Here is a 26,562-nt window from a genome sequence, read left to right as displayed (position 1 = left end):
ACCCAGGAAAAGAAAACATAGGATCAAAGGCCACTGTCATCCAACTGATTCATACTTCTCTACTAAAAAGGGACTTCTACCAACCAACCAGATAGGACGCCATCCATAGACAACACCTATCATTTCCAATGCCCAGAAAAGAGATATAAAGGCTCTAATGTCTCTAAAAACAGAAATGAATGGTGGGCCTCCGGTAGAACCTGGCTGGAAAGTGCTGCTTTCACCTGCCTCCATCAGGACTTCAAGGTACAGAAACATGGAGCCAGTGATCAGAGCTTGCAGGGTTTACTCTGCACCAGAAGTTCACAGGAGACAAGGGAATTAGCCAGATTTATGGTTTTTGAGGCCCTTCAGATAGGAGCTGCTTATTGCCAGGGTCTTGGCAGCTGTACAAAGAATTTCAATCTCATAAAAGACTGTGCTTTGGTCTCCTGAGCTGATCAGCTTCTCACTGGTAAGCCGAATTTTCTCCCATTCCAGCACACTTTGTTTCCGTGCCTTTACACCACATGCTGTTTCCACATGTGACTCGAAGGCACTCCGAACAAGTGCCTGCTCAGATCCCTGCATCTTCCACCAGAGGGCATGAGAACCTCCACCTTGAGTTCTGTACACAAGGCCAAAACTTATCAAATTGTTCAAGCATGTGCAGTTCATTATATGTCAGTTATCTCTCTATAAAGCTGTTCTCTCATTTGGACTTTTTTAAAATTTTATTTAAGAGAGTGAGAGAAAGAGAGAGAATGAGCAGGGGGTAGGGGTAGAGGGAGAGGCAGATCCCCCAGCTGAGCAGGGAGCCCGCCTCGGGACTTGATCCCAGAACCCGAGCTGAAGGCAGATGCTTAACCGACGAAGCCATCCAGGCGCCCTCTCATTTGGACTCTTGCAATTAAAACACTGGCTCTGTGGAGACTCCAGAAATGGCCACCATTTCTTCCCTTTCCTGTACCCATACCCCTTCTAGGTGACTGATTCCCCCTCCCCCTCCGCTCTGGGCCCAGCCATGTGATTGCCCTGGTCAATGGGGTGCAAAGATGACACGAACAGGGACTTGACCAAAACTTGCACGGGGAGCTCTTGATCTTCTGGAATGTTCTGGCAGGGCAGCACAGGCCTTGTCTGGATTGTAGGAGGAGGACGTCTTGAGTGAAGGCGCTGACAAGCCAAACTGGAAGCCCATGGCAGACACGAGGGAGCCTCGCCAGGCACAGCCCAAACCGTCAACCAACAATAAACCATATGGTGCTGGTTTTAAACCACTGTTTTGGGTAGTTCATTATGCAGCAAATATAAATACATTCTACTGAAGGGCCCAGGTTACCTTTCTAAACTGCAAATCTCATCAAACATCAGTGGATTTCCATCAACTTCCAATTAATGTTTGAGACTGATAAATAAAATGTTGATGCATACGTTGTGTATTATATAATCCATCCCACGTTACCCCTCCGGCTTTATCTACCATTTCAAAGAGAATTCTGTTACCTGTCAGAGAATGTGGTTTTTGTCTGTGCCTTTGCACCTGGGATTGGCATGTTTATTCAATTCTGATCACGAACACTATACATAAGCCATCTACACTTAGCTTGCATCACCTCTCTGTGGCTTTCGTTGTCAACATACCCTCCTTGGGACTTCCTGAATGGACTAACAGCCCACACGAGCGATCTGTTTGCATCTCTCTCCTCCTAGACCTCTATTTCCTTGAAGACAGTACCTTGTCTTGTCTCCCTTCTCAAAGTCGAATTCAGTGTGAGGCACTTCACTGATATTCGTTGGCTCCTTGGAGGGTAACCTGAGTGGATTGGAGTTACCCAAACATTAGAGGATAGGGCTAGTTCCTATTGGAAAAACCCAAAGCACAGAAAGCTAGAGTGAGACATGGAGACTGGGTAAGAGTAATTAGAGGGCCCCTCCAGAGAGATCTTGTACAAGACGATGTTTGTCCTGACAATGGCAAGGAAGTGCAATGAGATGCAAGAGTTCCAGGCCACTTAGGTGTCGCTGGGAATTGAGTTTCCTTCTACTCTTGTAATTGATGTGATGGAGGGACTGCACAGAGAGCGTAGCTGAGCTGGATTCCCAAGGCTCCTAATTAAAGACACAGCCCCATTTTCATCAATGCAGAGAAAGTGCTCTCCTCTCCCCGGGGCCTGGCCTCTAGGTTACACATTTTTTCTTCCCCCAGACCTAGGCAAATGCCAGTCAATGACTGCTCTTCTCTAATGAGCCTGGGAAAACTTTCACCGAGGCCTGTGGGACGTTGAGCGCCTCTGCTCACAGACGTGCAAGTGCCAGCACTGCTCATACACTCATCTGCATGGAAGCACTGCAAGTGGAACGGGAGGGTGCAGGGACTTCAGGAAGGCAAACGGAGGACGCAAGCCCAGGACCGCACGCCCCTCTGCGTCATGCACCGTCAGCCAAACGGATCCGCAGTGTAAGCACCTGACACAAGGGTCTGTTCCCAGCAGGTGAGCACTCTCCTCCCCTGCGTCTCCTGTAGGCAAATGACAACCTGGTGTGTGGAAGACAGCAGGTTAATCTGTGTAAAGTATTCAAACCTGCCCTCTTCTTGGATAAGGTAGAGAAACTCTTTAAAAAAATTACGTCAAAACAATTATCAAAGGCCCAAGGCTGGAACTTATTTTTAGGAAGCATATCTATTTATTTTATTCTCAAGGAGTAATTGGTAGGCTTTAAAAAAAAAAAAAAAAATCAGCTTTTATCCTGAATTCAGAAAAGTAGCAATAGGCTAAAAACAAACACAAAGGAACTCTTGTTGCTTAAAACTGAAGAATGAGAAGGATCTTCTTGGCTCCTGTATGAAGGAGACTCCAGTTAAAAGAGTTGCTAGTCTTAGCCCAGATTTAAGGAATCTCTAGAAGAACCCAAAGGAAACAGGGACACCAGAGGAAACTCTGGCCTTTCACACAATAGCTACAGCACCCCGTAAACACAGACTAACCTCTAGCCAGAAAAACTAAAACACACTGAGGGCCTATTACTGCTGATCCTTTTACCTAACACATCATGTCAAACTTCCAAAAAAAAAAAAAAAAAAAAAAAAAATTGCAAGGCTCGTTAAAAGGCAAGTAAGAACAGTCTAATACGAGATAAGCAAGCATTGGAACCAGACTCAGTTACGGCAGAGATTTTGGAATGCTCAGACCAGGAATCTAAAATAACTACGGTTAATATGCTACATGTTCTAATGGAAAAAGCAAACCTGCAAGAACAAATGAGTAATGTAAGCTGAGAAATGAAAACTCTAAGAATCAAAAGGAAATGCCAGAAATCAAAAACACTACAACAGAAATGAAGATTGTCCTTGATGGGTGTGGCAGACTGGACCTGGCTGAGAAAAGAACTTGAAGATGCTTCAACAGAAACTTCTAAAACAGAAATGCAAAGAAAGAGAGAGAGAGAGAGAGAAAGAATGAAAAAGACAAACAAAATATCCAAGAACCATGGGACAATTTACAAAAAGTGTAACATATGTGTTATGGGAATACCAAGGGAGGGGGGAGAATAAGAGAAAACAACAGAATATTTTAAGTAATAACAGATGAGAATTTTCCAAAATTAGACACCAACCACAGATCCAGAAAACTGAGAGATCATCAAGCAGGATTAATTCCCCCCCCCACAAAAAAACACCTCCATCTAGGCCTATTATATCCAAACTGCAGAAACTCAACATACAATAAACCTAGAATTTACAAACAAAAATGAAAACAAAACAAAAACAAAAACCTCTTGTACCAGAATTTAAAAACCTCTATTAACTCCTGAATGAAAGGGGAAATACAAACTGAAATTACAGAATTTCAAAGAAATAGTGACGATCGAAACTACATATTAGAATCCATGAAATGCACTTTAAAGCAGTAATCAGAGGAAAATTCAACATAGGAAGCACTTGTCAATAAAATGAAAGATTAAGAATAAATTAACTGCTGGTTAAGAAAAAAAGTGGAAAAAGAAAAATAAACCAAAACAAAGCATAAGGAAGGAGTGGAGATAAAAGCAGAAATTAATAAGGAAAACAGAAAAATAATAGATCTAATTAGTCAAAATTCCATTTTAAAAAAAAACAAGCAGACAAACCTGTAGCTCACTTGATCCAGGAAAAGAGAAAGCAAATATATAAAAAGTTAAGAGGTGATAACCACTGAATCAGAAAACATTTAAAATCGTAAGACTACTTTGCTGATCTCCATGCTAAATGAAATAGACAATTTCCTAGGAAAATACAGATTACCAACACCGATTCAAGTTAGAAGGCTCAAGAAAGACCAATTTCTATGGAAGAAATAAAATCCCTAAAGAAATATACCACTAAAAAGCAGTTGACTCCGATGGTTTCACAGGGAATTCGACCAAATCTTCCAAAACCACACAGTCCTAATGCCATATAAATTATCCCCAAGCACTGCTAAGGAAAACTTCCCAATACCTTTTTTTTTTTTTTTTTTTTTTAAGATTTATTTATTTATCTGAGAGAGAGAGAGTACATGAGAGGGGGGAGGGTTAGAGGGAGAAGCAGGCTCCCCGCTGAGCAGGGAGCCTGATGCGGGACTCGATCCCAGGACCCTGGGATCATGACCTGAGCCGAAGGCAGTCGCCTAACCAACTGAGCCACCCAGGCGCCCCTTCCCAGTATCTTTTATGAAGCAAGCATAATACTAATACCGTTATAACCAGACAGACAGTAGAAACTACAGACCAATTATCATACATGAATACCAATGAGAAGTTCTAAACAAAATACTAGCAAAAAGGATCCAGCACCACATTGAGAAAATAATACATCATGAACAAGTGAAATTCACTCCAGGAATGCAAGATTTGTTGAATATTGAGATATTTATTAATATCATATACTTTATTAATAAATCAGAAGAATCATGATCCTCTTCATAGATGTTCAAAAAAAATGACAAAATTCAACACCCACTCATGACAGAACATTCAAGAATATAGGATATTTTCTCAATATGATAAAATAAATATAATACCTTAGTTCTAAAAGACATTATCTTAATTAGTGGGAGAACAACAGGGGCACCTCCTCTAGAACAAAGCAAGGATGCCCACTATCTCTGCTACTATTTGTCATTGTACTAGAGGTTATTTGCCAATGCAATTAGACAAGCAAAAACAATTAGAGGTGCAAGAACTGGTAAACAAGTAGAGATATCTCAATTTGCAGGTGATATGGCAGTATACCTGGAAAACCCAGAAAACCAGTAATACAGCTAACTCAAAAAATTATTCAGTGAAGTAGCCAAGTTACAAAATTAGTAGCTTTCATGTACAAAAACTGTGAACTGGAAACATAAAGGTAGAGAAAAGCTTATTTATAATAAATGACTAAATACTTAGAGAAAACTTAACAAGAATGTATAAAACTTGTATATGGAAAACTTTTACACATTCCAAGGACTAAAATAGACCCGAACAAATGGAAAGACATTCTCTGTTCTTGGATAAGATGACTTTACATTATAGAATAGTTCTCAAGTTAACTTATAAATTCAAGGGAATGACAGTAAAAATACCAACAAGCTAATTTTATGGAGTTGGACAAGCTAAAAGGAAAGTGCGTATAAAAAACAAACAGGGCACCTGGCTGGCTCAGTCAGTACAGCATGTGACTCTTGATCTTGGGGTTGTAAATTTGAGCCCCACGTTGGGTATAGAGGTTACTTAAAAAAAAAAAATCTTAAAAAAAAAAAAAGAAAAACCAAGCAAAAATACCTAGGAAGACACTGAAAAAGAATAACCATGAGAAGGAACTAGACATTCCAGACATTAAAGCTTATTATAAAGCTTCTTATAATTTAAATACTGTGGTATGGTACATGAACAAATCAGTAGAAAAGTTCAGAATTAGACCAAATACATATGGAATTCAGTATATGACAAAGGTGACCTCTCAAATTCCTAGGGCCAAGATGTGCTTTTTGTATAAATAATGCTGGGTCAACATGGAAAAAATAAAGTAAGATTAATAGCTCACACAATACATACAAAAATCAGTTTCACATGGACTGTAGATCTAAATATAGATCTACAGGTACATACTAAAACCAAAAACCAAAACCAAAACCAAAACCAGCTTGTAGAAGAAATCATAGAATGTCTTGCCTTCTGGGTGGCAAATATTTCTGGGGCGCCTGGGTGACTCAGTCGTTAAGCGTCTGCCTTCGGCTCAGGTCATGATCCCAGGGTCCTCTGCTCAGCAGGAAGCCTGCCTTTCCCTCTCCCACTCCCCCTGCTTGTGTTCCCTCTCTCACTGTCTCTCTCCCTGTCAAATAAATAAATAAATAAATCTTAAAAAAAAAAAATAGTGGGTGGCAAATATTCCTTACACAGGAACAGAAGAATGCTGTCCATAAAATTAAAATTAGGAACTCATTTCAGTAATAATGCTGGGTCAATATGGAAAAAATAAAACCGCTCACACAATACATACAAAAATCAATTTCACATGGACTGTAGATCTAAATATAGATCTACAGGTATATACTAAAACCAAAATCCAAAACCAAAACCAACTTGTAGAAGAAATCATAGAATGTCTTCTTGCCTTCTGGGTGGCAAATATTTCTTACACAGGAACAGAAGAGTGCTGTCCATAAAATTAAAATTAGGAACTAATTTCAACCAAAAACACCATTTAAAACACTGGAGACAAGCCACAGAGTGGGAGAAAACATGCAAAACATCCATCCAGAGGGCTCATAATGGAATATGTAAATCACAGTAAGAAAAAGGCAGGCAACTTTAGTATCTTATCCAACTCTATAAAATAGCTTGTTGGGAAACAAATTTGCACAAACACTTTGGAAATTTGGCATCATCTACAAAATGAACATATGCACCCCGTATGACCCAGCAATTTCAGTCCAGGGTATACACCCAAGAAAAATACATGCACTTGTGCACTATCAGAAATGTTAAAAGTTATGTCCATAGCAGCATTATTCACAATAGCCCCCAAATGAAAAGTGAAATGTCAAGTGACACAAACTACTTAAATAATTGTGGAATATTCAGACAGAACACACACAAAAATGTACTAGCTAGAGATACTCTAAATAATAAGGATCAATTTCACAGAAATAATGTGTAAAGTCAGACAGACACAAAAGAACACATACTGTATGGTTCTGTAGAGAGTTCAAAGACAAAAAAACCAAAAAACCAAAAACCCAAGCCATGTGGTCAGTCAGAATTCTGGTTACCCGTGCAGAGTAGGGCAGGATTTGTCGTGGGCATGAGGCAAAGAAGGGATGTCAGCTATGCTGGTAGGATTTCTTCTTGCTTGCTGATTACATGGGTTTGTTCAAAGAATTAAGCTGTACATGTGTGAATTAAGCAGGTCTGTGTTTCAGTCAAACCTGTTTTAAATGGTAACACACACAATCACTGCAGAAATTATTTTGGCATCAATACTGTTAAGCTGAACGTGCACAGACCTTACACCTGGAGTAACTCACGGACACTCTAGAAAGTATGCAGACCATCTCTTTAAGTAGCAGTGTTTGTAACTGGGGAAAACGGAAACAACTAACTCGAAGTCACGTCTGGCGATATGAAAGGTACACTGCAGGGAACAAATGACCGCTGTCTGGAAGTGAGAATTACAGCTACATTCATCCATGTGCTTCTCAAACCTCCCCAATCTGGCCCCCAGTGTATCTAACTGTAATTCTGCAACGACTTCCTAACAGGCTTGTTTGTACATTGTCCTTCCTTGGCCGGTCAACCTGGAAGCCAGTGATTCAAACAGAAATCGGACAGTTGCCACCCCTCTGTTCAAAACCCTCCACCGACTTCCTACCACATGGAGGATAAAAGGCAAAGTCCTTCCAGTAAACCCACAAGATCGGGATCCTGACCCAGCTCTAGCCTCATCTTCTGTGACTCCCAAGCTTGCTCCACTCCGGCCACACTGGCCCCTTGGCTACTGCATGGCGGTCCCAAGCAGTTTTCTTTTTCACGGCCTCTGAACTGCCAAGGGTGCTCTTCCCCAGAATACAATATGGCGCACTCAGAGTTCATGGACATTTCTGCTCAAATGCTCCCTTAAAGGCAGGCTTTCCCAGCCCACCCAACAGGTCTGCTGAATCCCTGCATACCCTCTCACCAGCACCATGCTTAATTTTTCCTCCACTGTGTGCACCACCATTTGATATACAACATATTTATTTACTCATTTGTTTCTCAGGTGCCTTACCCTAAGCAGAATGTAAGCACCATGAGGGCAAAAATCCCAATTCACTGCTACAGATGTAGGGCATAGACAGAACGGGACCCGACCTAAGAGAAGTGGGACTAAAATACAAGCACTACTACTGGCTTGTGGGTTGACCTCAGACAAGCAACCTAAACTTGCTTGCCTTTGATTCTCCATATGCAAAAGGGAGATAGTGATGGTACTTGCTTCTTAGGGCTTTTGTAAAAACTGATACACTTACTTCAAGTCAAGAAAATAAATACTTATGTCAAAGACTTGAAATACAATTTTAAAACATGGCTTAAAGATGTAAAAAAACCCACATCCAATGGTTAAAAGTATAAGCAGATTATATCCACACACAAGGCAGTTATAAAACCTTACTAATGAACGAGTGTATGTATTACAGACGGCAACCACTTGGGAGTAGCAGAACCCTCCCCCAACCAAAAAATTATTACACTGATCAACAATGAAATATCCAAAGCCACTTACGCCAATAATGTTTTATTTTTTTCCTCCTGTAATAGGAAGTCTGGAAATAACAAATCCATGGCTAGTGTAGACAAAGAAGCTACTGGGGAGGCCAGGATCATTGCGACTTTTCTGCAGGATCCTCTTTAGCCTGTGGCTTGCATCCTCATGGTCACGTGATGGATCTTTTAACACTGGGTACTTGATCTCCTTGCACGGTGAGAAGCAGAGCGAACAGCAAAAACAAAACATGTAGAAGAATCCAGGTAAGAATAATCCCTTTTCTAGCTCTTTCTCATCTGTTTATTGGTCAACGACCAGGCTGAGACAAGGACTGTATTGGCTGCAGAAAACTGGTGAGAGACTTTTAAAAACAGCATACGTTAGTAATTGGACAGAAGCTGGATTTTCCTGACATGAAGGAGGAGACACTGGGAGAGCAATGAGACGTGTATGTCACTCTTGGCTGGACAGGAGACCGAGAACATTCCAGAGGATCCATCTAAATGGAAGACACTGTGCGCTGAGCCAATGCATTTGAATTAGACACTCGTAACAAACAGGTATTAAATATACCCATGTTACATGGTATTTAACACAATTCTAAACAGTCCACTGGTCAAGTAAGTTATCCAGAAGGAAATTAACACGTATCAGGAAGGAAATTATAATAAAAATACTATATACAAACCTTGTGTGATGAAGCCTAAGCGTTAAAGGAGCAAAATCTTAAAAACAGAGACTACGAATTAACGAGTTAGGGTCTGTTTTCATGATTAAAGACTGATAAATTTCCTATCCACTAGAAAATTCCATCAGGATATGAATTCTCATAAGCACAAGTGAGGGGGCTGTGGCTAAAATCATCTCAATGTGGGGACTGTCTGCAGTGTGGGTTCTCACGTTTCCTGAAAGAATTACACTGATTATAGTTTTGAAGTTTTAAATAGAAAACTCTCCTAGCATGAGTAACATTTCACAAAAACTGAGGGGCTGTCCCAGGCTAAGTTTCTCAACCTCAGCAATACCGACATTTTGGGCCACATAATTCTTTGCTGCGGGGGCTCCTGTGCGTCGTCATGTGCCAGAAGCATCTCCCCCCACCCCTGAGCTTTAACAACTTAAAATGTCTCCGGACAAGCAAAATCACCCCCAGTTAGGAACTGCTGCTGTAGACCAAGGGTTGGCCAAGTTTTTCTGTAAAGGACCAGAAAGTAAGGATTTTAGGCTTTGTGAGTTGCATGTGGTGTCTGTCACACATTTTTCTTCTTTAAAAACGGAACAACTATTCTTAGCTTGCAAGCCATACAAAAATAGACAGTTGGCCAATTTGCTGACCTCTGTTACAGACCTTCCCACATTCCTACTTTACAGAATTTATCTCTTTAGTATGATTTCTTTCATGAAGAATACAGGGTGAGACCAGTAAAGGTTTGCCCAGAGAGTGAATTTACAGAGATTCTCCCTAGTGTGCTTACTCGTATGCCCAGAAGGTGCTGGGTGGTGCTAAAGTCATTTTGATATTAAATACCAAGCTACGGTTTCTCTCCCTAGATTTCTCATTTTCTTTAAAGAGCCGAATATACACTGATGGCTTCTGCACACCACAGGTACATTTTTGCCCCCAGCATGAGTCCTCACAAAACCCCATAGTGATGAGAAGAAACAGGTCTTCCCCAGCCAGGACACAAACTGGATTTCTCCTGTTACAGGTACTCTTTTGTGCCCAGGTGAGTTCATCAAAGTGCTCCTGCCTTCCTTACACCAACGAGGCTGCCTCCCAGTCTGAGCTCGCGTGCTTCCCCTAAAGAAGACCCATCACTGGAGCCTCTTCCACACGGATGACACGAAGAGCTTCTCTCCCCGGTGAGTTTTCACGTGACTCCGAAGGGATGAATGGTCACTGAAGGCTTTCCCACAGGCCAGGCATTCGTAGGGCTTCTCCCCAGTGTGTATCCTCCTGTGCACATTAAGGTTGGAGCCGATGCTGAAGGCTTTCCCGCAATGATCACACTCGTACGGCTTCTCTCCTGTGTGACTTCTCATGTGTGTCTTGAGGGTCGACTGGTTTCTGAAGGCTTTCCCACACTGCCTACATTCAACACGTTTCTTTACCAGATGAATGCTCATGTGCCTCCTCCGGGATAAATAGTCCCCAAACACTTTCCCACAGGCGGCACATTCATAGCGTCTCTCTTGAGTGTGGATTTTCCTGTGTGTGGTCAGGTTTGAGCTCGCACTGAAGGCTTTCCCACACAGATCACACCCATAGGGTTTCTCTCCAGTGTGAGAATTCATGTGTGTCTTAAGGATGGATTGGTTCCGGAACGCTTTCCCACACTGTCTACATTCAATGGGTTTCTTTACAATATGAATTCTCATGTGTTTTCTCCGTGACAAGAGATCACCAAAGGATTTCCCACATTCTTTACATTCGTATGTTTTCTCTACCATGTGGTTCTTCTTGTGCAAGTTGAAGTTCGACTTCCATCGGAAGGCTTTTCCACACTGTGTGCATTCATAGGGTTTCTCTCCGGTGTGATTGCGGACATGCTCTTTGAGATGCGAGGGATGCTGGAATGCCTTCCCACAGTCGTGGCATGCGTAGGGTCTCTCTCCAGTGTGTGTTCGTTTGTGTGCAATGAGGTGGCAGCTCCTGCCGTACGCCTTCCCACACTCGTCACACTTGTAAGGTCTCTCCCCAGTGTGAACTCTCATGTGTATCTTCAGCGAGGAGAGGGTTCGGAAGGCGTTTCCACACTGACTGCAGTCAAAGGGCTTCTCTGTGAGGTGCGTTCTCGCGTGACTCCGGAGGGCAGAGGGATCGTTGAAGGCTTTCCCGCAGGCACTGCATTCGTAGGGCTTCTCCCCTGTGTGTATTCTCCTGTGCCGCGTAAGGGACGCGCTCGTGGTGAAGGCTTTTTGGCACTGGTGACATTCATGCATTTTCCTCCCATTGTAAACGCTCACATGTTGGGCGAGATGTGACCTGTTCTTGAAAGCTGCCCCGCAGTCCCGGCGGTGATAGGGCCTCTTGCCAGCGTGCCTTCCCATCTGCTGAGTAAGGTGAGTGCCCATGCTGAAGACTTCAAACAGGTGAGTGTACTCGGTGGATTTCTCTCCGAGACGTGTTCTTTCCTGTTAAGAGAGGAGTGCTGACTAAGGCATTTCCCACAACTCACCACATCCCTACAGATCATCTACAGTCATCCCACACGAATTACTGGAAGTAGAAGCACATCACTGTGACGAATGACGTCATGATTTGCAGTGCCAAAGCCCTGCTCCTGCCCCATCTGGCCTCCAACAAATAGAAAGGTGGGCACCACCCCCTAAGGTTCCATGGCTGTAACTTTCACAAAGCTTTCTGCATGTATATTTTGTTAACTGTTTAAATCTGAACTGAGCTCCAATACTCACTAGCTGAGGGGCAGTTACAGCAAGATTTGGTTGCCACAACTCTAAGTCAAGAAATTTGAGGCTCGGTTTAGGGTTTTCCCCCAAAGCTGTGATATTCAGTGTCTGAAACAGCTGCCTCTCAGGGAAGGCCACTCGCTTGGTTCTTGAGCTGCTTTCCTGAGGCTGCCCCTGTCCTCTCCCAGCACGGGAGACCTGGGATTGTCCCAAGGAACTCTTACCACTGTCACACCGCTGGATGTTTCCCTCCCAAATATGCCTTCCATGAGAATGGACCATTTGCTTTTAGACGGAGTCTCCCAATCTGAAACAAATTGGTAAAATATTAACCCGGGGAGAGAAATATTAGCTAGAGAAAGAAGATGGTGAGATGGTAGTGACAAAGATGGGGTGGGAGGGGGAAGAGGAGGGAATTTCTTTGCAATACTAACCCTAAAAAAAGAAAGGTGATGTTAAAGGGGAGAAACACACATGTGAGTAACAATGTCTGTGAACTGTGGCTGTGTGAGGCATCTGGCAGTGACAGGGGAGACATTTAACTTGATTCACTAAGGAATAAATTCTTCAAAGACTGACACTGATAACAACAGAAAGAGTATGCCCAGGAATGCTGAGTGGAATGAAAGGATGGGACAGAGCTCATGTGGACATGTCAGATTTAAAGATGACGTCAAGCAATTCTGCTTCTGGGTATTTACTCAAAGGAAACAAAAACACTACCTTGAAAAGATAGCCACACCCCCACATTCACAGTGGCATTATTTACAATAGCCAAGGCAATGGAAGCAACCTAAGTGTCCCTTGAGAGATGAACAGATAGAGAAAATGTGGTATATATACACAATGGAGTATTATTCAGCCATAAAAAAGGGACTCTTCCCATTTTCGACAAGGATAGAGGGCATAATGCTAAGTGAGATAAGACAAAGGAAAACATACCATATCTCACTGAAGTGTGGAATCTAAAAACAAAACCAAAACACCCCCCCTCCCAAAGAAACAGAACAACTGAGCTCATGGATACAGAGAACAGATTGGTGGTGGTTGTCAGAGGTGGTGGGTGGACAAACGGGTGTGAAGAAGGTCAAAAGGTACACGAGAGGTACAAACTCCCAGTTACGAAATAAGTCAGTCCTGGGGATTTAACACACACATGGTGACTACAGTTAATGACACTAGAATGCACTGAAAGCTGCTGAGACAGTAAATCTTAAAAGTTCTCATCACAAGGAAAAAATATATTTGTAACCGTGTGGTAATGGATGTGATTTTAATCAGACTTACTGTGGTGATCACTTCGCAATATATACAAATACTAAATCATCATGTTGTACACCTAAAACTAACAGTGTCATGTCCGTTATATCTCAACAAAAATTAAGTAGATAGACAAAAGCAACAAAAGAAGAAATACACACATACGCACGCACACAGGAGAGGACAGTGGGACCAAAGGACTTGTGAGAGAATGGAGAAGGATCATTCTCAAATTTCCCTGGGTGACATTTCCTAATGGATCTCCCTCCATCCCATCACTCAGTACAGCAGGGACCCAGAAGTACCTGCGTCTGCCTGGTGCTTACCGGGAGATGTGGCTCGGTGAAGTGTCCTCTCCTCTGTCCTCAGCTCCTCTTCTTGCTCCAAGTGGGAGATGAGGCTGGGTTTGCCCACCTGATACCCTACTCACGGGGAAAGACACATGTTGAGGGAGGATCGTGCAGAGGACAACCCCTTCCGTTAGGCTGGGGTCAATGTTTTGGTCTTCAGTGTTCTGAAGATGGACAAGTCTGACTTAGGAGCAGCAAAATGATGGTGCCAAATTTCTAAGGAACACAGCGAAAGACTTTCATAAAACACAAAACCACAAAGACCCACACGCTTCGCCCTTCAAAGGAATGAGGATTTCTTAACTCAGAAACCTATGCCCAGGCGCCTGAGTGGCTCAGTTGTTAAGCGTCTGCCTTCGGCTCAGGTCATGATCCCAGGGTCCTGGGATCGAGCCCCACATCAGGCTCCTGGCTCAGCAAGGAGCCTGCTTCTCCCTCTGCCTCTGCCTCTCTCCCTGCTCATGCCTTCTCTCTCTCTCTCTCTCTGTATCTCTGTGTCTCAAATGAATAAATAAAATCTTTAAAAAAAAAAAAGAAACCTATGCCCAAACTCAGACACACGTGACAATGTCCAAGGTCAAGGCAATGAACAGGTCTCAACAACCACTAGGAGACACTGTGAGTGGGGCACCAGTTCGGCTTGGTCACAATTATGTTCCAAATCCCCGCAGTCCCTGGGTCACAGCAAGTACTCAAAACAAAAACATCTGATACTCAAACAGAAAAATGATTCCAGCCTTACCCACTGAGGCGAGGTTGCTGTAGTTCTCCAACATCACATCTTTGTACAGTTTTCTCTGAGAAGAATCCAGCAAGGGCCACTCCTTCTCAGTGAAGTCCACAGCAACATCCTGGAAAGTCACTGACTCCTGAATCACCACACACATTTGGGGTCAGTAAGAAACCAGCCTATCTGTGTTCACAGAAAGATGGCTGAGGCTGAAGCCTGGGCATGAGACTCCAAACACAGGATTTTCAGATGGGGTTCTGGGGTCTCAAATGTGTTCCAGAAGCCAGTCCTCAAGGCTCTTCACTATGAGGTGATCCCATCTCTTCAAATTCAAACTCTTGCTAACACGGGACCAAAGCTCTCTAGCTTTGAGCTGAGCATTCTGAGCTCTGTTATGAGAGAAGCACCTGCTACACAAGTTCATTTCCCCTAACCAGGTCCCCGGTACCAGGAGAGCCTTACAACAGTCTCTGGCTTTTTCTCCTGTGCCCTGATCAGGCATTGATCAGCCTAGGGAGGGCGCTCAAAGAACTCCAACAAGTGGTGCTGGGGGCATTCTAGGGAAGTGCCTCCCCCACCCCCAGGGGCCCAGAGATCTCATACCTGAGAACCAACACCTGCCAGCATAGGGGGCTCCAGGCCACTGCAAGCCAACAGGTCCACATCCTGAGAACAGGAACGGTCTTTTGAAGAAGGAGAAACTTCTGACTCCTGGATATAGGCAGGGTCCTGGGTGGACACAGCTGGAGAAGAGCAGATCCATGAGGATTAGAGCCTGCCCAACACTCAGAGATCAGGAAAATGCCCCACACCCACTCTAAGTGTGCAGTGCCTATCCCCGTCTCTCTTTCACACACGCAATGTCTTGTAACGAGCCAGAGCAGCCCTGCTCCGCTCATGGACGGAAAAAGGACGGTGGGCTTTCATACCCAAAGTGATATGTGTTCTCAATCAATGAGTGAAGAAATTAAAGCTCTAAGAGGCAGACCTGTTACTCTGCTCAGATTTATCACAATAATAAATGGATAAAAAAAAATAATAGGGGCACCTGGCTGACTCAGTTGGTGGAGCCTACGACTCTTGATCTCGGGATTGTGAGTTTGAACCCCACGCTGGGTAAGAGATTACTTAAAAAGGAAACCTTTAATAATGATAATAATAATAAAAACTAACAGAGGGTTTCCCATTACAGTCCTTCCTTATACACCAACCACACACAATCCCTACTTCACCCAAACTCACAAAGACCCCAAATCAGACACAGTCACTGGGAGGATACCAAGACTTTGCTCCCACCTCCTTCCAGTTCCTCCATCCTCTCTGGCAGCCCTCCCTCTGGCCATGCACACCCTTGACCTCTGTGACGCCCAGGGGCCACTTAAGCTGGACTTCTGAGGGCATCCTTTCATCACCCCAAGAACTTACCACATGTGGGAGACAGACCAAGAGCTGCCATCCCGTGAGAATGAAGTCGATTTGCCTGAACAACAGGGCACGGGTGGCAGGAAGCTGTCACAGGACTCTTGGAGCAGGCATCTGTAGTAAATGAGAAAAGGACTACTAGGAGCAGTCCTGCCTCTCGGGCTCACAGAATTCTGACTTCTGCTTTCCTGCATCTCCTCTCTGGAGCAGCAAGTTCTACCTGGGGCCCTGTCACGGGCCTTTCTCTTCCCAGAATATCCTCCAGGCAATGTGGGGAAGGTCCCTGATGCGCCTCAAGTAAGATTCAGATCCATTCTCCAGGTAATCTGTCCCCAAGCACAACTTGTCTGACTCCCTTACTCGATAAACACTTGGGCTCCAGACTTCTCTTCTTTCTTCCAACTTTAAAGCTCACCATGACTTAGGATGGTTCTAGTAGCCACGAGGATGGTCCACTTAGAACCACGTGTTCTAATCTCCAGTGCCTTTTGGCCACACACTCCACACCAACACATACACCTTGGCCACGGTCCAGGCCTTGTCATCACTGGAATCAGCTTCACCTTGCAGATAATGATTCAGAAATCTTGCTCTCTACAAAATCTCCTCTATTAACACTTCAAACTCTCTCACTTGAGAGAGGATTCCAGGCCACCCATGTTGTTACCATCTTGCTCCCTAACAGCAAATTCATTTTTTCACCACCCCACGTACCCAGCTGGAAGTCATTATGGATCTAAAACATCGACTACTCTCTGCCCATTGTAACACCTACTGACCAAAAGACCGGCCTTGGATGACTCCAACCATTTACCTCCTCTCTGAAGGTACCTGGCAAGACCACTCTGCACACAATCCCTAACCTTCAGTTGCGAAAGGAGCACCTACATTCGAGAAAAGCATACTATGAAACCTGACCTTCCAATCTCTCCAAAACCATGTACAAATCTTGCCAGTTTTTCCTGAATCAAAAACTGTTTTATCATTACTCTTACTTTCACCAAATAATCTTGTTTTCATTTCACAGTAATCTCAACTAAAAAAACATACTTCAGCAAAAGAACTGGAAAATGAAACTTAAAAAAAAAGCCATTTATGATAGCCTAAGACATATAAAATATCTAGGAATCAGTTAGAAGCTGTGTAAGACCTTGACAACAAAAAATGTGAAACACTGCTGAAAAAAAATTAAAGACCTAAATAACTAGGCAGCAATATCACTTTCAGAGACTACAAGAATCATTGTTATTACGGTAGCATTCATTCTCCCTGAGTTCACCTGCCAATACAATGCAATCCCTATCAAAATCCCAGCAGGCTTTTTCTCTAGAAGTTTCAAGCCAAATCTAAAATGTACACCAGGGGTGCCTGGATGGATAAGTTGGTTAAGCATCCAACTCTTGATTTCAACTCAGGTTTTGATCTCAGGGTCGTGAGTTCAAGCCCCGCATCGAGAAAAAAAAAAAAAAAAAGATTAAAAAAAAAAATGTACAACAAAATGCAAAAGATCTAGAGGAGCCGGAACAATGTTAAGAAAGAAAAACAAATTCAGAGGATTCATACTACTAAGTTCACCACAGTAATGAAGAGTTACTGTCTACGGCCATACCACCCTGAACGCGCCCGATCTCGTCTGATCTCGGAAGCTAAGCAGGGTCGGGCCTGGTTAGTACTTGGATGGGAGTAATGAAGAGTTACTGGAATAAGTAACAAATAGGTCAATAGAATAGAACAGAGTTAGAAACAAACCTACATGTGCACAAATTATTTTCAGTAAGAGAAGAAAGAGATTCAGTAGGGAAAGCAGTCTTCTTAATAAATGAAAGAACTCAATGGGTAAAAAGGAACTGCATTTTCTATTATCACTGCATAAACAAAAATTTTAATTAAAAACTTTTGAAATCAATCAGAAAACAAAAAATAAAACCCACAGAAAATATTTTAACCATCTCGACTTACACAACAGTATTTTAGACTAGATACAAGTAGAATATTTTTAAAAAATCAATAAATCGACTTTCCCAAAATTAAACACCTTTAGTCAAATAACATCATTAAGAAAATGAATAGTCTAGCATAAAACACATAGATCAATGCAACAAAAATGAGACCAGAAGTCAAGTCACACATACATAGTCAATTACTTTATGACAAAAAATCTAATAACATACAATGAGGAAAGGACAGTCACTTCAATAAATAAGGTTGGCACAAGTACATGGCCACACGCAAAAGAAGGAATCTGGATCACTATCTTACACCACACACAAAAATTAACTCAAAATGGATTAAAAGCATGAATGAATATAAGACCTGAAACCACAAAACTCCTAAAAGGAAACCTAAGCAGTAAGCTTCTTGACATTGGTCTTAGCAATTATTTTTTGACTTGGAAACAAAAGCAAAAATAAGTGGGACTACACCAAACTAAAAAGCTTCTGTACAGTAAAGGAAACCATCAACAAAATGAAAAGGCAACCTACCTAACAGAAAAAAATATTTGCGAATCATATCTGATAAGGAGTTAATGTCTGAATATATAAAAGACTCATACAACTCAACAGCAAAAAACCAATCCAATAAAAAAATGAGCAGAGGATCTGAAGAGACATTTTCCCAAAAAAGAAATACAGATGGCTAACAGACACCCGAGAAGATGCTCAACATCACTAAACATTAGGGAAATGAAAGTCAAACCACAATGAGATAACACCTCACACCTGTAGGAGTGACTATTATCAAAAAAGACAAGAAAATGGGGTGCCCGGCTGGCTTAGTCAATAGAGCACCCAACTCTTGATCTTGGGGTTGTGAGTTTAAGCCCCACACTGAGTGTAGAGATTACTCAAAAAAGAAATTAAAAATTTTTTTAAATTAAAAAAAAAAAAAAGGAAGACAAGAGGGGCGCCTGGGTGGCTCAGTAGGCTAAGTGTCTATTGATTTTGGCTCACATCCTGATCTCAGGATCGTGAGATCGAGCCTGCTTGGGATTCTCTTTTCTTCTCCCTCTGCCCCTCCCCCCACTAGAGCTCTCTCTCTCTCTCTCTCTCTCTACCCCTCCCTCTCTAAAATAAATAAGATCTTGAAAAAAAAAGACAAGATATAACAAGTGTTAGCGAGGATGTGGAAGAAAGGGAATCTCATGCACTGTTGGTGGGAATGTAAATTGGCACAGCCACTACGGAAAATAGAACAGAGGTTCCTCAAAAAATTAAAATAGAACTACCGTATGATCCAGCAATTCCACTTCTGGGTATTTACCTGCATGAAACATTAATTTGAAAATACATCTGCACCCCTATGTTCACTGCAGCATTATTTACAATAGCCAAGATATGGAAACAACCGAAGTGTCCACCGATGGATGAACAGGCAAAGAAAATGTGGTGTGCATGCACACGCACCTGAATATTGCTCAGTCACTAAAAAAATGAAATCTAGTCATTTGCCACATGGATACACTTTGAGGGCATTGTGCAAAGTGAAATAAGCAGTCTTATAATAAGTGGACAGAAAGAAAGAGATAAAAATATGTTTTCACTTCTATGTGGAATCTATAAGAAAAACCAGAAAACAAGGTTGTGGGTAAGAGAACACATTGGTGATTGCCTGAGGCAGGGGGTGGGTTAAATGGGTGAAGGGGATTAAAAGGTACAAATTTCCAGTTATAAAATGAGTAAGTCATGGGGATATAATGTACAGCATGGTGACTACAGTTAAAAATACTGTCGTGCATATTTAAAAGTAGGTAGGGCAGGGTACAACAGGAATAATATAGTCCAATTGTACAGTGATAAATGGTAGCTACACTTGTGGTGAGCACAGCATGAAGTTTTTACACCTGAAACTACTGTAACATTGTGTGTTAACTATATTTCAATTTAAGAAAACTGAGGGGAAATCCACTAGGAGAGTGGATCTTGAAAGTTCTCATCACAACATAAAAAAATCTGTAACTATGTATGGTGATGATATTAACTATACACTTACTGTAGGGATCACTTTGCAATACATACAAATATTGAATCATTACACTATACACCTGAAACTAATTGATATAGCATAGTGCTGTATCAATTATACCTCAATTCAAAAAAAAAAACGAACAGGCAAGCCACAGATTGAGAAAAAATATTTGGAGTACATATACTTAACAAAGAGTTCATATTCAAAGTACATAAAGAACTCTTCCCAAAAAAACCCAACAACAACTCAACAAAAAAGGCTAAAGACACTTCACAAAATATAATGAATAACCAAGTAAGTTCGTCAAAAGGTACTCAACATCATTAGTCATCAGATGAATGCAAAACAAAACTGAAGATACTGGATTTCAACCCAGTAGAGTGGCCAAAATAAAAGACTACCAACATCAAATGTTGGCAAGGATGGACAGCTGGGGCTGAAACAGTTCAACTACCGTGGACAACAGTGTGCCAGTTTCTTCAAAGTACACTTACCATTTAACTCAGCCATTCCACCTATCGATATTTACCCAAGAGAAATTTTTAAAAACATGTTACAAAGACTCATACAAAAATGTTCATAACAATCTGATTCCATAATAACCCCAAACTGTAAACAATCTAAATATCCATCAACCACAGAATGGATAAACAAATTGTGGTGTGTACAATGGAATACTATGGAAGAATAAAAACTACTGAGACACACAACATGGTTGAATGTCTACAATGTTGATCAACAGAAACCAGACACAAAAAATGTTCTGATTCCAGTTATATGACATCTACAAAATAGCAAACTTATTTAGGTTGTTAGCAAAACTTGTTTATTTCAGTCAATAGAAGTAAAAAAGTGGCTGTCTCAGTGGAAGAGTAGGAGATGAAGAGACTGAGAAGAGGAACTTTCTAGAGCAACTGAAATATTCTTCATATTTTTATTTTATTTTTTTTAGTTAGAGGTTACACAATGTACACAACTGTCAAAAAATTCATCAAACTGGATCTAAGATCTGTAAATTGTCTTCAATATAAATTATACTTTACCTTAAAAAGTTAAAAGGAGTATTTCTAATTTTTTGGTCTCTAGTTCTACCAAAATTCCTCCCAAAACTGATCTCTGATATTCTCCCCCACTCCTATTACAAACAAGGATGGAGATGTCTGCCCTCCCTTCTAATCCAACCTCTTCAGGGTAAATAAATACATAAATAAATTCAAAAAGTAAGGAGAAAGGGGTGCCTGGGTGGCTCAGTTGGTTAAGCATCTGACTCTAGATTTCAGCTCAGGTCATGATCTCAGGGTCCTGGGGTCAAGTGGAGCCCTGTGTCAGGCTCCGCACTCAGCATGGAGTCTGCTTGTCCTTCTCCCTCCCACTGCTTGCATGCCCTCTCTAAAATAACTAACTAACTAACTAAAATCTTAAAAAAAAAAAAAAAAAAATGTACGGAAAAGGGTGCCTGGGTGGCTCAGCTGGTTAAGTGTCTCTCTTTGGCCGGGTCATGATCCCAGGGTTCTGGGATCAAGCCCCGCACCAGGCTCCCTGCTGCTCCCCCTGCTTGTGCTCACTCTCTGTCAAATAAATAAATAAAATCTTTTTTTTTTTTTAAAGCTGGTTTAAATGTTAGTACCGGACAGAAAGGATTAAGGTAGAAAGGTTCATAGAGAAAACTGAGGTATTCCAGAATGAATTCAAGAAAAAGCTGTATGTATGTTTTCACATCCTCAAACACATGAAAAAAATAAAAAAGGACAGAATTCTGAGGAGAATGGACAAAGCCACCACCAGAGCTCTCACTAATACAGTGCAAGCAGACAAGTCAATCACTACATGCAGACTGAACAAGATGAAATCACATCCCCTGGCTACTATAAAATCCAACCACAGAGGCACACTGTGTCTCAGAAAATGGCATCTCTCTCTGAAAACAGCGCCAGGAAATTACCAAACAATGCCCAAAAGATAACCAGAAAAATGTCACAGGAATGGATAGTAAAGAAAAAAAAAATTCCTAAATAATTCACATGTCAAAGAAGTCATAATATTCAATATTTAGAACTGAAATATAACAAGATACCGCATTCTTTTTTTTTTTTTTTAAAGATTTTATTTATTTATTTGACAGAGAGAGACACAGCGAGAGAGGGAACACAAGCAGGGGGAGTGGGAGAGGGAGAAGCAGGCCCCCCGCCGAGCAGGGAGCCCGATGCGGGGCTCGATCCCAGGACCCTGGGATCATGACCTGAGCCGAAGGCAGACGCTTAACGACTGAGCCACCCAGGCACCCCCAAGATACCGCATTCTTTGGAATGTCACAGGTGCCCAATGTTGGAAACTGGAAAGAGACATCCCAAAAAAGTAAAAGGAGGAAAACTATAAAGAACAGAGTTATAAAACAGAAGAAGACATTCATATTGTGAAGTGGCTCAATCAAGCCAAAAGTTCTCTAAGAAAAACAAAACTGACAAAATTTTGGCAGGATTTATTTTATTTTTTTAAAAAAGGAAAATATAAGAATGAAAAACCGGATTACAATACAGATGTGACAGACATTAGCAATATAATAAGAACTTTATTAACAACTTTGACTACACAATTTAAACCTTAGAAGGAATGAATTAAGTTCCTAAAGAAATTTTACTCACCATAATGAAATAAAGAACTTAGATGCCCAATTGATGTGGGAAACAAAGGCAGAAGAAAAATTATTAAATTTCCTTACTATTTACAGCCCCTTGACAAGTCCTTGAAATAGGCAGCTGCCTTGATGTTAATACTTTGCTTAGGGCAAAAGGCAATCTCAGGCCCGACCCCCAGGATCCTGTTAAGTCTACTTCAACATATAAAAATTCCTTTGGAAATTTCCTTTATCTCCTTTATCCCCCAAGATACATGTTGGCAATCATCCTCCAAGCATATGACCCACCAATACACATCTGAAGGGTCTCATGACTGAGGGTTTACTAAACAATAATAAATGACCTTTTCCTAACAATAGGTAGACACCTCAGGATCCTGGAAACCTTGTTTCCAAAATACCTGGGAGGCTTACGCTATCCAGCCTGAAAGTATATCATGGTCCACTCCTCACGACCCCAGTGCAGCTCTTTCTGTCCAGGGGTCCTGTCCCCGTGCTTTAATAAAACCACCTCTTTGCACCAAAGACGTCTCAAGAATTCTTTCTTGGCCACTGGCTTCGAACCCTAACACCTTTCTTATATCAATGTGACCCTTAAAGGAACTGAAACAACAGCTCGAAAAATTTCCACAAAGAAAACTCCAGACTTAAATGGTTCTTCTGGCACAGCTCCCTTTTAAGGAAAAAGTGATTCTATTCTTAGGCAAAATATTCCAGAGTTTAGAAAACAGAGAGAACATTCCCACCCCATTTTATGAGGCTGGCATAAATCTGAAACAGAAAAAGATGATTGCAAGCCAATTTTACTCAAACACAGATCCAAATAACCAACGCACTAGCAGACAGAAGCCAAAAATGACACAGTAGTGCCTATCCTTTTCTAGTTATTTACCAAAGCAAATGTAGTGAATCATTAGAAAATCAATTGGTTTAGTTTGCAACAATTATCAGATAAACAAGAAAAGCATATTATTCGCTCATTCATTCAATGCACAACAGTAGAGCACCTACAACAAGCCAGCCATTGTTTACAGAGCTTGAGATACACAAAATAAACATATCAAAGTAGATGCTGAAAGGAAAAAAAAAAATCAGTCGTTAAAAACCTGAACTGTTCAAAAGGAAAAACTCTTAAACTAGGAAAAGAAGGGAGCTTCCTTTACTATCTTAAAAAAAGAGCCTCCAGCAAACATAAGGTCAATTCCCCTCCAGGTCAGGGGAAAAAAAAAAAAAAAAAAAAGGACTGCCTAAGTTTGCTATCCAAACTCCATTCAATGCTACCAGGAGTCCCCAGCCTGTCCAGTGAAGTAAGTAAATAAAACACGAACGATGCAAATGGAAAATAAAAAATTTCCCTATTTATTCTATACAGATGATAACACGGTCTTTGAAGAACATTCAAAACACTACACAAAAACTAACCCAAATTCAACACACCAAGCCGTTGGGGAAAAAAAATTCCTAAGTGCTAAAAAAAAGTTCCTAGGAATAAATCTAACAACAACAAAACTCTCAAAACTCTCTCTCTCTCTCACACACACACACACACACACACACACACCCCTAGGGGCACCAAGGTGGCTCAGTCGGTTAAGCGTCCGCCTTTGGCTCAGGTCATGATCCTGAGGTCCTGGGCTCAAGTCATCTTCGGGGCCCCCTGCTCAGCCCTGAGTTGTCTTCTCCCTCTGCCCCTCCCCCACTTGTGGGCACGCTCTCTCTCAAATAAATAAAGTCTTAAAAAAACGAAACAACACCCTAAATCCTTTAAAACTTTACTCAAAGGCATTACAGAATATGTAAGTACATAGACATAATATTATTTATAAGATACAATGGGATTATGCCAATATTATCCAAGTTCATATACAGATTCAACGCAACTTCAAAATAAAACTCCAGTAGGTGGAACTTTGTAAACTGACTCTAAAATTTAAGCCATGAAGTGCCTGAAAAAGAATGGCTAAGTGTATGTACTTCAACTACAAGATATTTAGAAATCTCTAAATATCAAAGTGTACTTGCATTAATGGAAAAAAGGATGTCTCTGAAAGTACTTAAGAGTGTGAGTCCATTCACAAATAATTACCCAAACTAGGATATGCATTTTTGGAAAAACATATAAGCAGTAAAGTCCATAAAGGAAATCATGGGGAAAGAGGAGGATGCAGGAAAGACCACATAGGTTCTAGCGATTTCGTAGTATCTTTCTGGGCCTGGTTTGTAGATTCGCTTTATTGCTGTCCTTTTAAGAGTGTGTGTTTCCATACTTTCTTTGCAAAGAGAATGCGTGTGTGTTTTCGTATCTTTTTTGGCATATGTTTTATATTCCAATTAAAAAATACTTGAAAATTAAAGGATAAACAGCCAAGCACAGTAAGATGGTAAAAACCGCAGAATTTTAGTAATCACAATAAATATTTTTTTTTAATTTTTTTTTTAAGATTTTATTTATTTGCGAGAGAGACAATGAGAGACAGAGAGCAGGAGAGGGAGGAGGGTCAGAGGGAGCAGCAGACTCCCTGCCGAGCAGGGAGCCCGATGCGGGACTCGATCCCGGGACTCCAGGATCATGACCTGAGCCGAAGGCAGTCGCTTAACCAACTGAACCACCCAGGCGCCCAGTAATCACAATAAATATTAATGGACTAACTCTCAAGTTAAATTAACAGAATGTTGAAGTGAGCTTTTTTTTAAAGTGAACTTTCAAATCTAGTTATAGGCTGTTTACATGAGTCAACTAAACTAACAGGTAAGTGTACCGAAAACTTTAAATATAAAATTTAACATTCAATACAAACGTTAATAGAAAGCCAGTGTGCCTCCATTAATGTTGGAGAAAATGGACCGCAGAGCAAAGGTGTTATCCTCGCGGTCTCCCATTCCTGACCCACATGTCCTGAATTCACCTCGGCCGGGCTTTCCCCTCCCCACCCCAACAGTCCTTTTTTTAAAACCAGATCACCATTGCCTCCCCCTTGTCCTACACAGTGGTCCTAAATTTCACTCCTCGCGTACCAGCGTTTCATATAGCCGATCACACTCCTCGCCTGGCTGCCTGGCTTCCCGGTCCCAGGTCCCTGTCCCCATTTACTCCTCCCTGCCTGTGGGCCTTTCGTGTCCTCGGGAAGACCGAGGGTAAAGGGTTAAGTGAGGAAAGCAGGGCTTACAAGGCTGAGGGTAGAATCGGGTGGAATGGAGGTCACGGAAGCTGCCGCTGAAGGGACACCAAATTCATACAGCAGGTCCGGTCTGCGGCGGGGAAGCGGAGGGTCCCCAACACTCCAGAGGAAGCCGCACCCCTCCCCTGCCCATGTGTATAGCCGCAATCGCCTCCCGGGAGCAATGGCTTCCGCTTCACTTCCGCCTTCTAAATCTCGCGGGACTTCATAGGCGGCCTCTAACTCGGAAGCATGGGGCGGAAAGGATTCTGGGAAATGTAGTTCTCGAGTTTAGACGGACATGGCGGTGGCTCCCAGGTGGAGTCTGGCGAGCCACATTTCCCGACTTCCAATTGTTCCAGTGTCCCAGGACTCAGTTCTCAGGTTTCTTTTCGTCTTCTCGTCGTTCTCTCTGTGGTAGCTGCGAATCTCACCGTTTTAAGTATTGTTTATGCACTCAAGGCTCAAATTTCCATCCACAGCCCCACAGGTCTACCCTGGATTCCAGGTGGTAGGAGACTTGCTCTCTCCACTTGGCTGTTTTATAGACACTTTAAAATGCCACAAATCAAACAACTGACTTCACCCTCTCAACCCCATCTTTCCACTTGTCCACTGTAAAGCTTGACGACACTCTCAACCCTTTGGTTTGTCGCATCTATCCACCAGGGAATATTCAGTTCTACCTTGACCGTCAACCCAGAGTCTGATCACTTTGCCAAAAAAAATGTTTTCCTTGCTCCTGAGTCAAGAGAGGTTGTGGCGGGGCTTGGAAAAATCCGGGTCAGCGTTTTGTGGTCCTCTTTCACAATACCTCAGCCAGGTTAGGAGGCCCAGCTTCCAAGTGAAGGCGTTTATCTGGGCAAGGTGAGCACAGGAGGAATGCAAGAGCCATCCACTCCTCC

General features: G+C 42.0%; 1 protein-coding gene across 1 annotated transcript; it reads right to left on the bottom strand.

Moving 5' to 3' along the window:
• Window positions 1-10,451: 10,451 nt before the first annotated feature.
• LOC116626546 (zinc finger protein 317) lies at window positions 10,452-25,844 on the bottom strand. Its single transcript, XM_032395935.1, has 7 exons — window positions 25,667-25,844; window positions 15,902-16,012; window positions 15,080-15,219; window positions 14,489-14,615; window positions 13,723-13,818; window positions 12,361-12,443; window positions 10,452-11,860 (listed from the first exon to the last, which is right to left on the bottom strand). The coding sequence occupies exons 2-7, from the start codon at window positions 15,930-15,932 to the stop codon at window positions 10,541-10,543; spliced, it is 1,797 nt and encodes a 598-aa protein (XP_032251826.1). The 5' UTR covers window positions 15,933-16,012; window positions 25,667-25,844; the 3' UTR covers window positions 10,452-10,540.
• Between the last annotated feature and the right edge of the window lie 718 nt (window positions 25,845-26,562).

Source organism: Phoca vitulina, unplaced genomic scaffold (assembly GCF_004348235.1).
Source record: "Phoca vitulina isolate PV1807 unplaced genomic scaffold, GSC_HSeal_1.0 scaffold89, whole genome shotgun sequence".
NCBI classification, from domain to species: Eukaryota; Metazoa; Chordata; class Mammalia; order Carnivora; family Phocidae; genus Phoca; species Phoca vitulina.
Note: the sequence above shows the minus strand (reverse complement) of the source record. Positions and strands in the feature narration are given on the sequence as shown.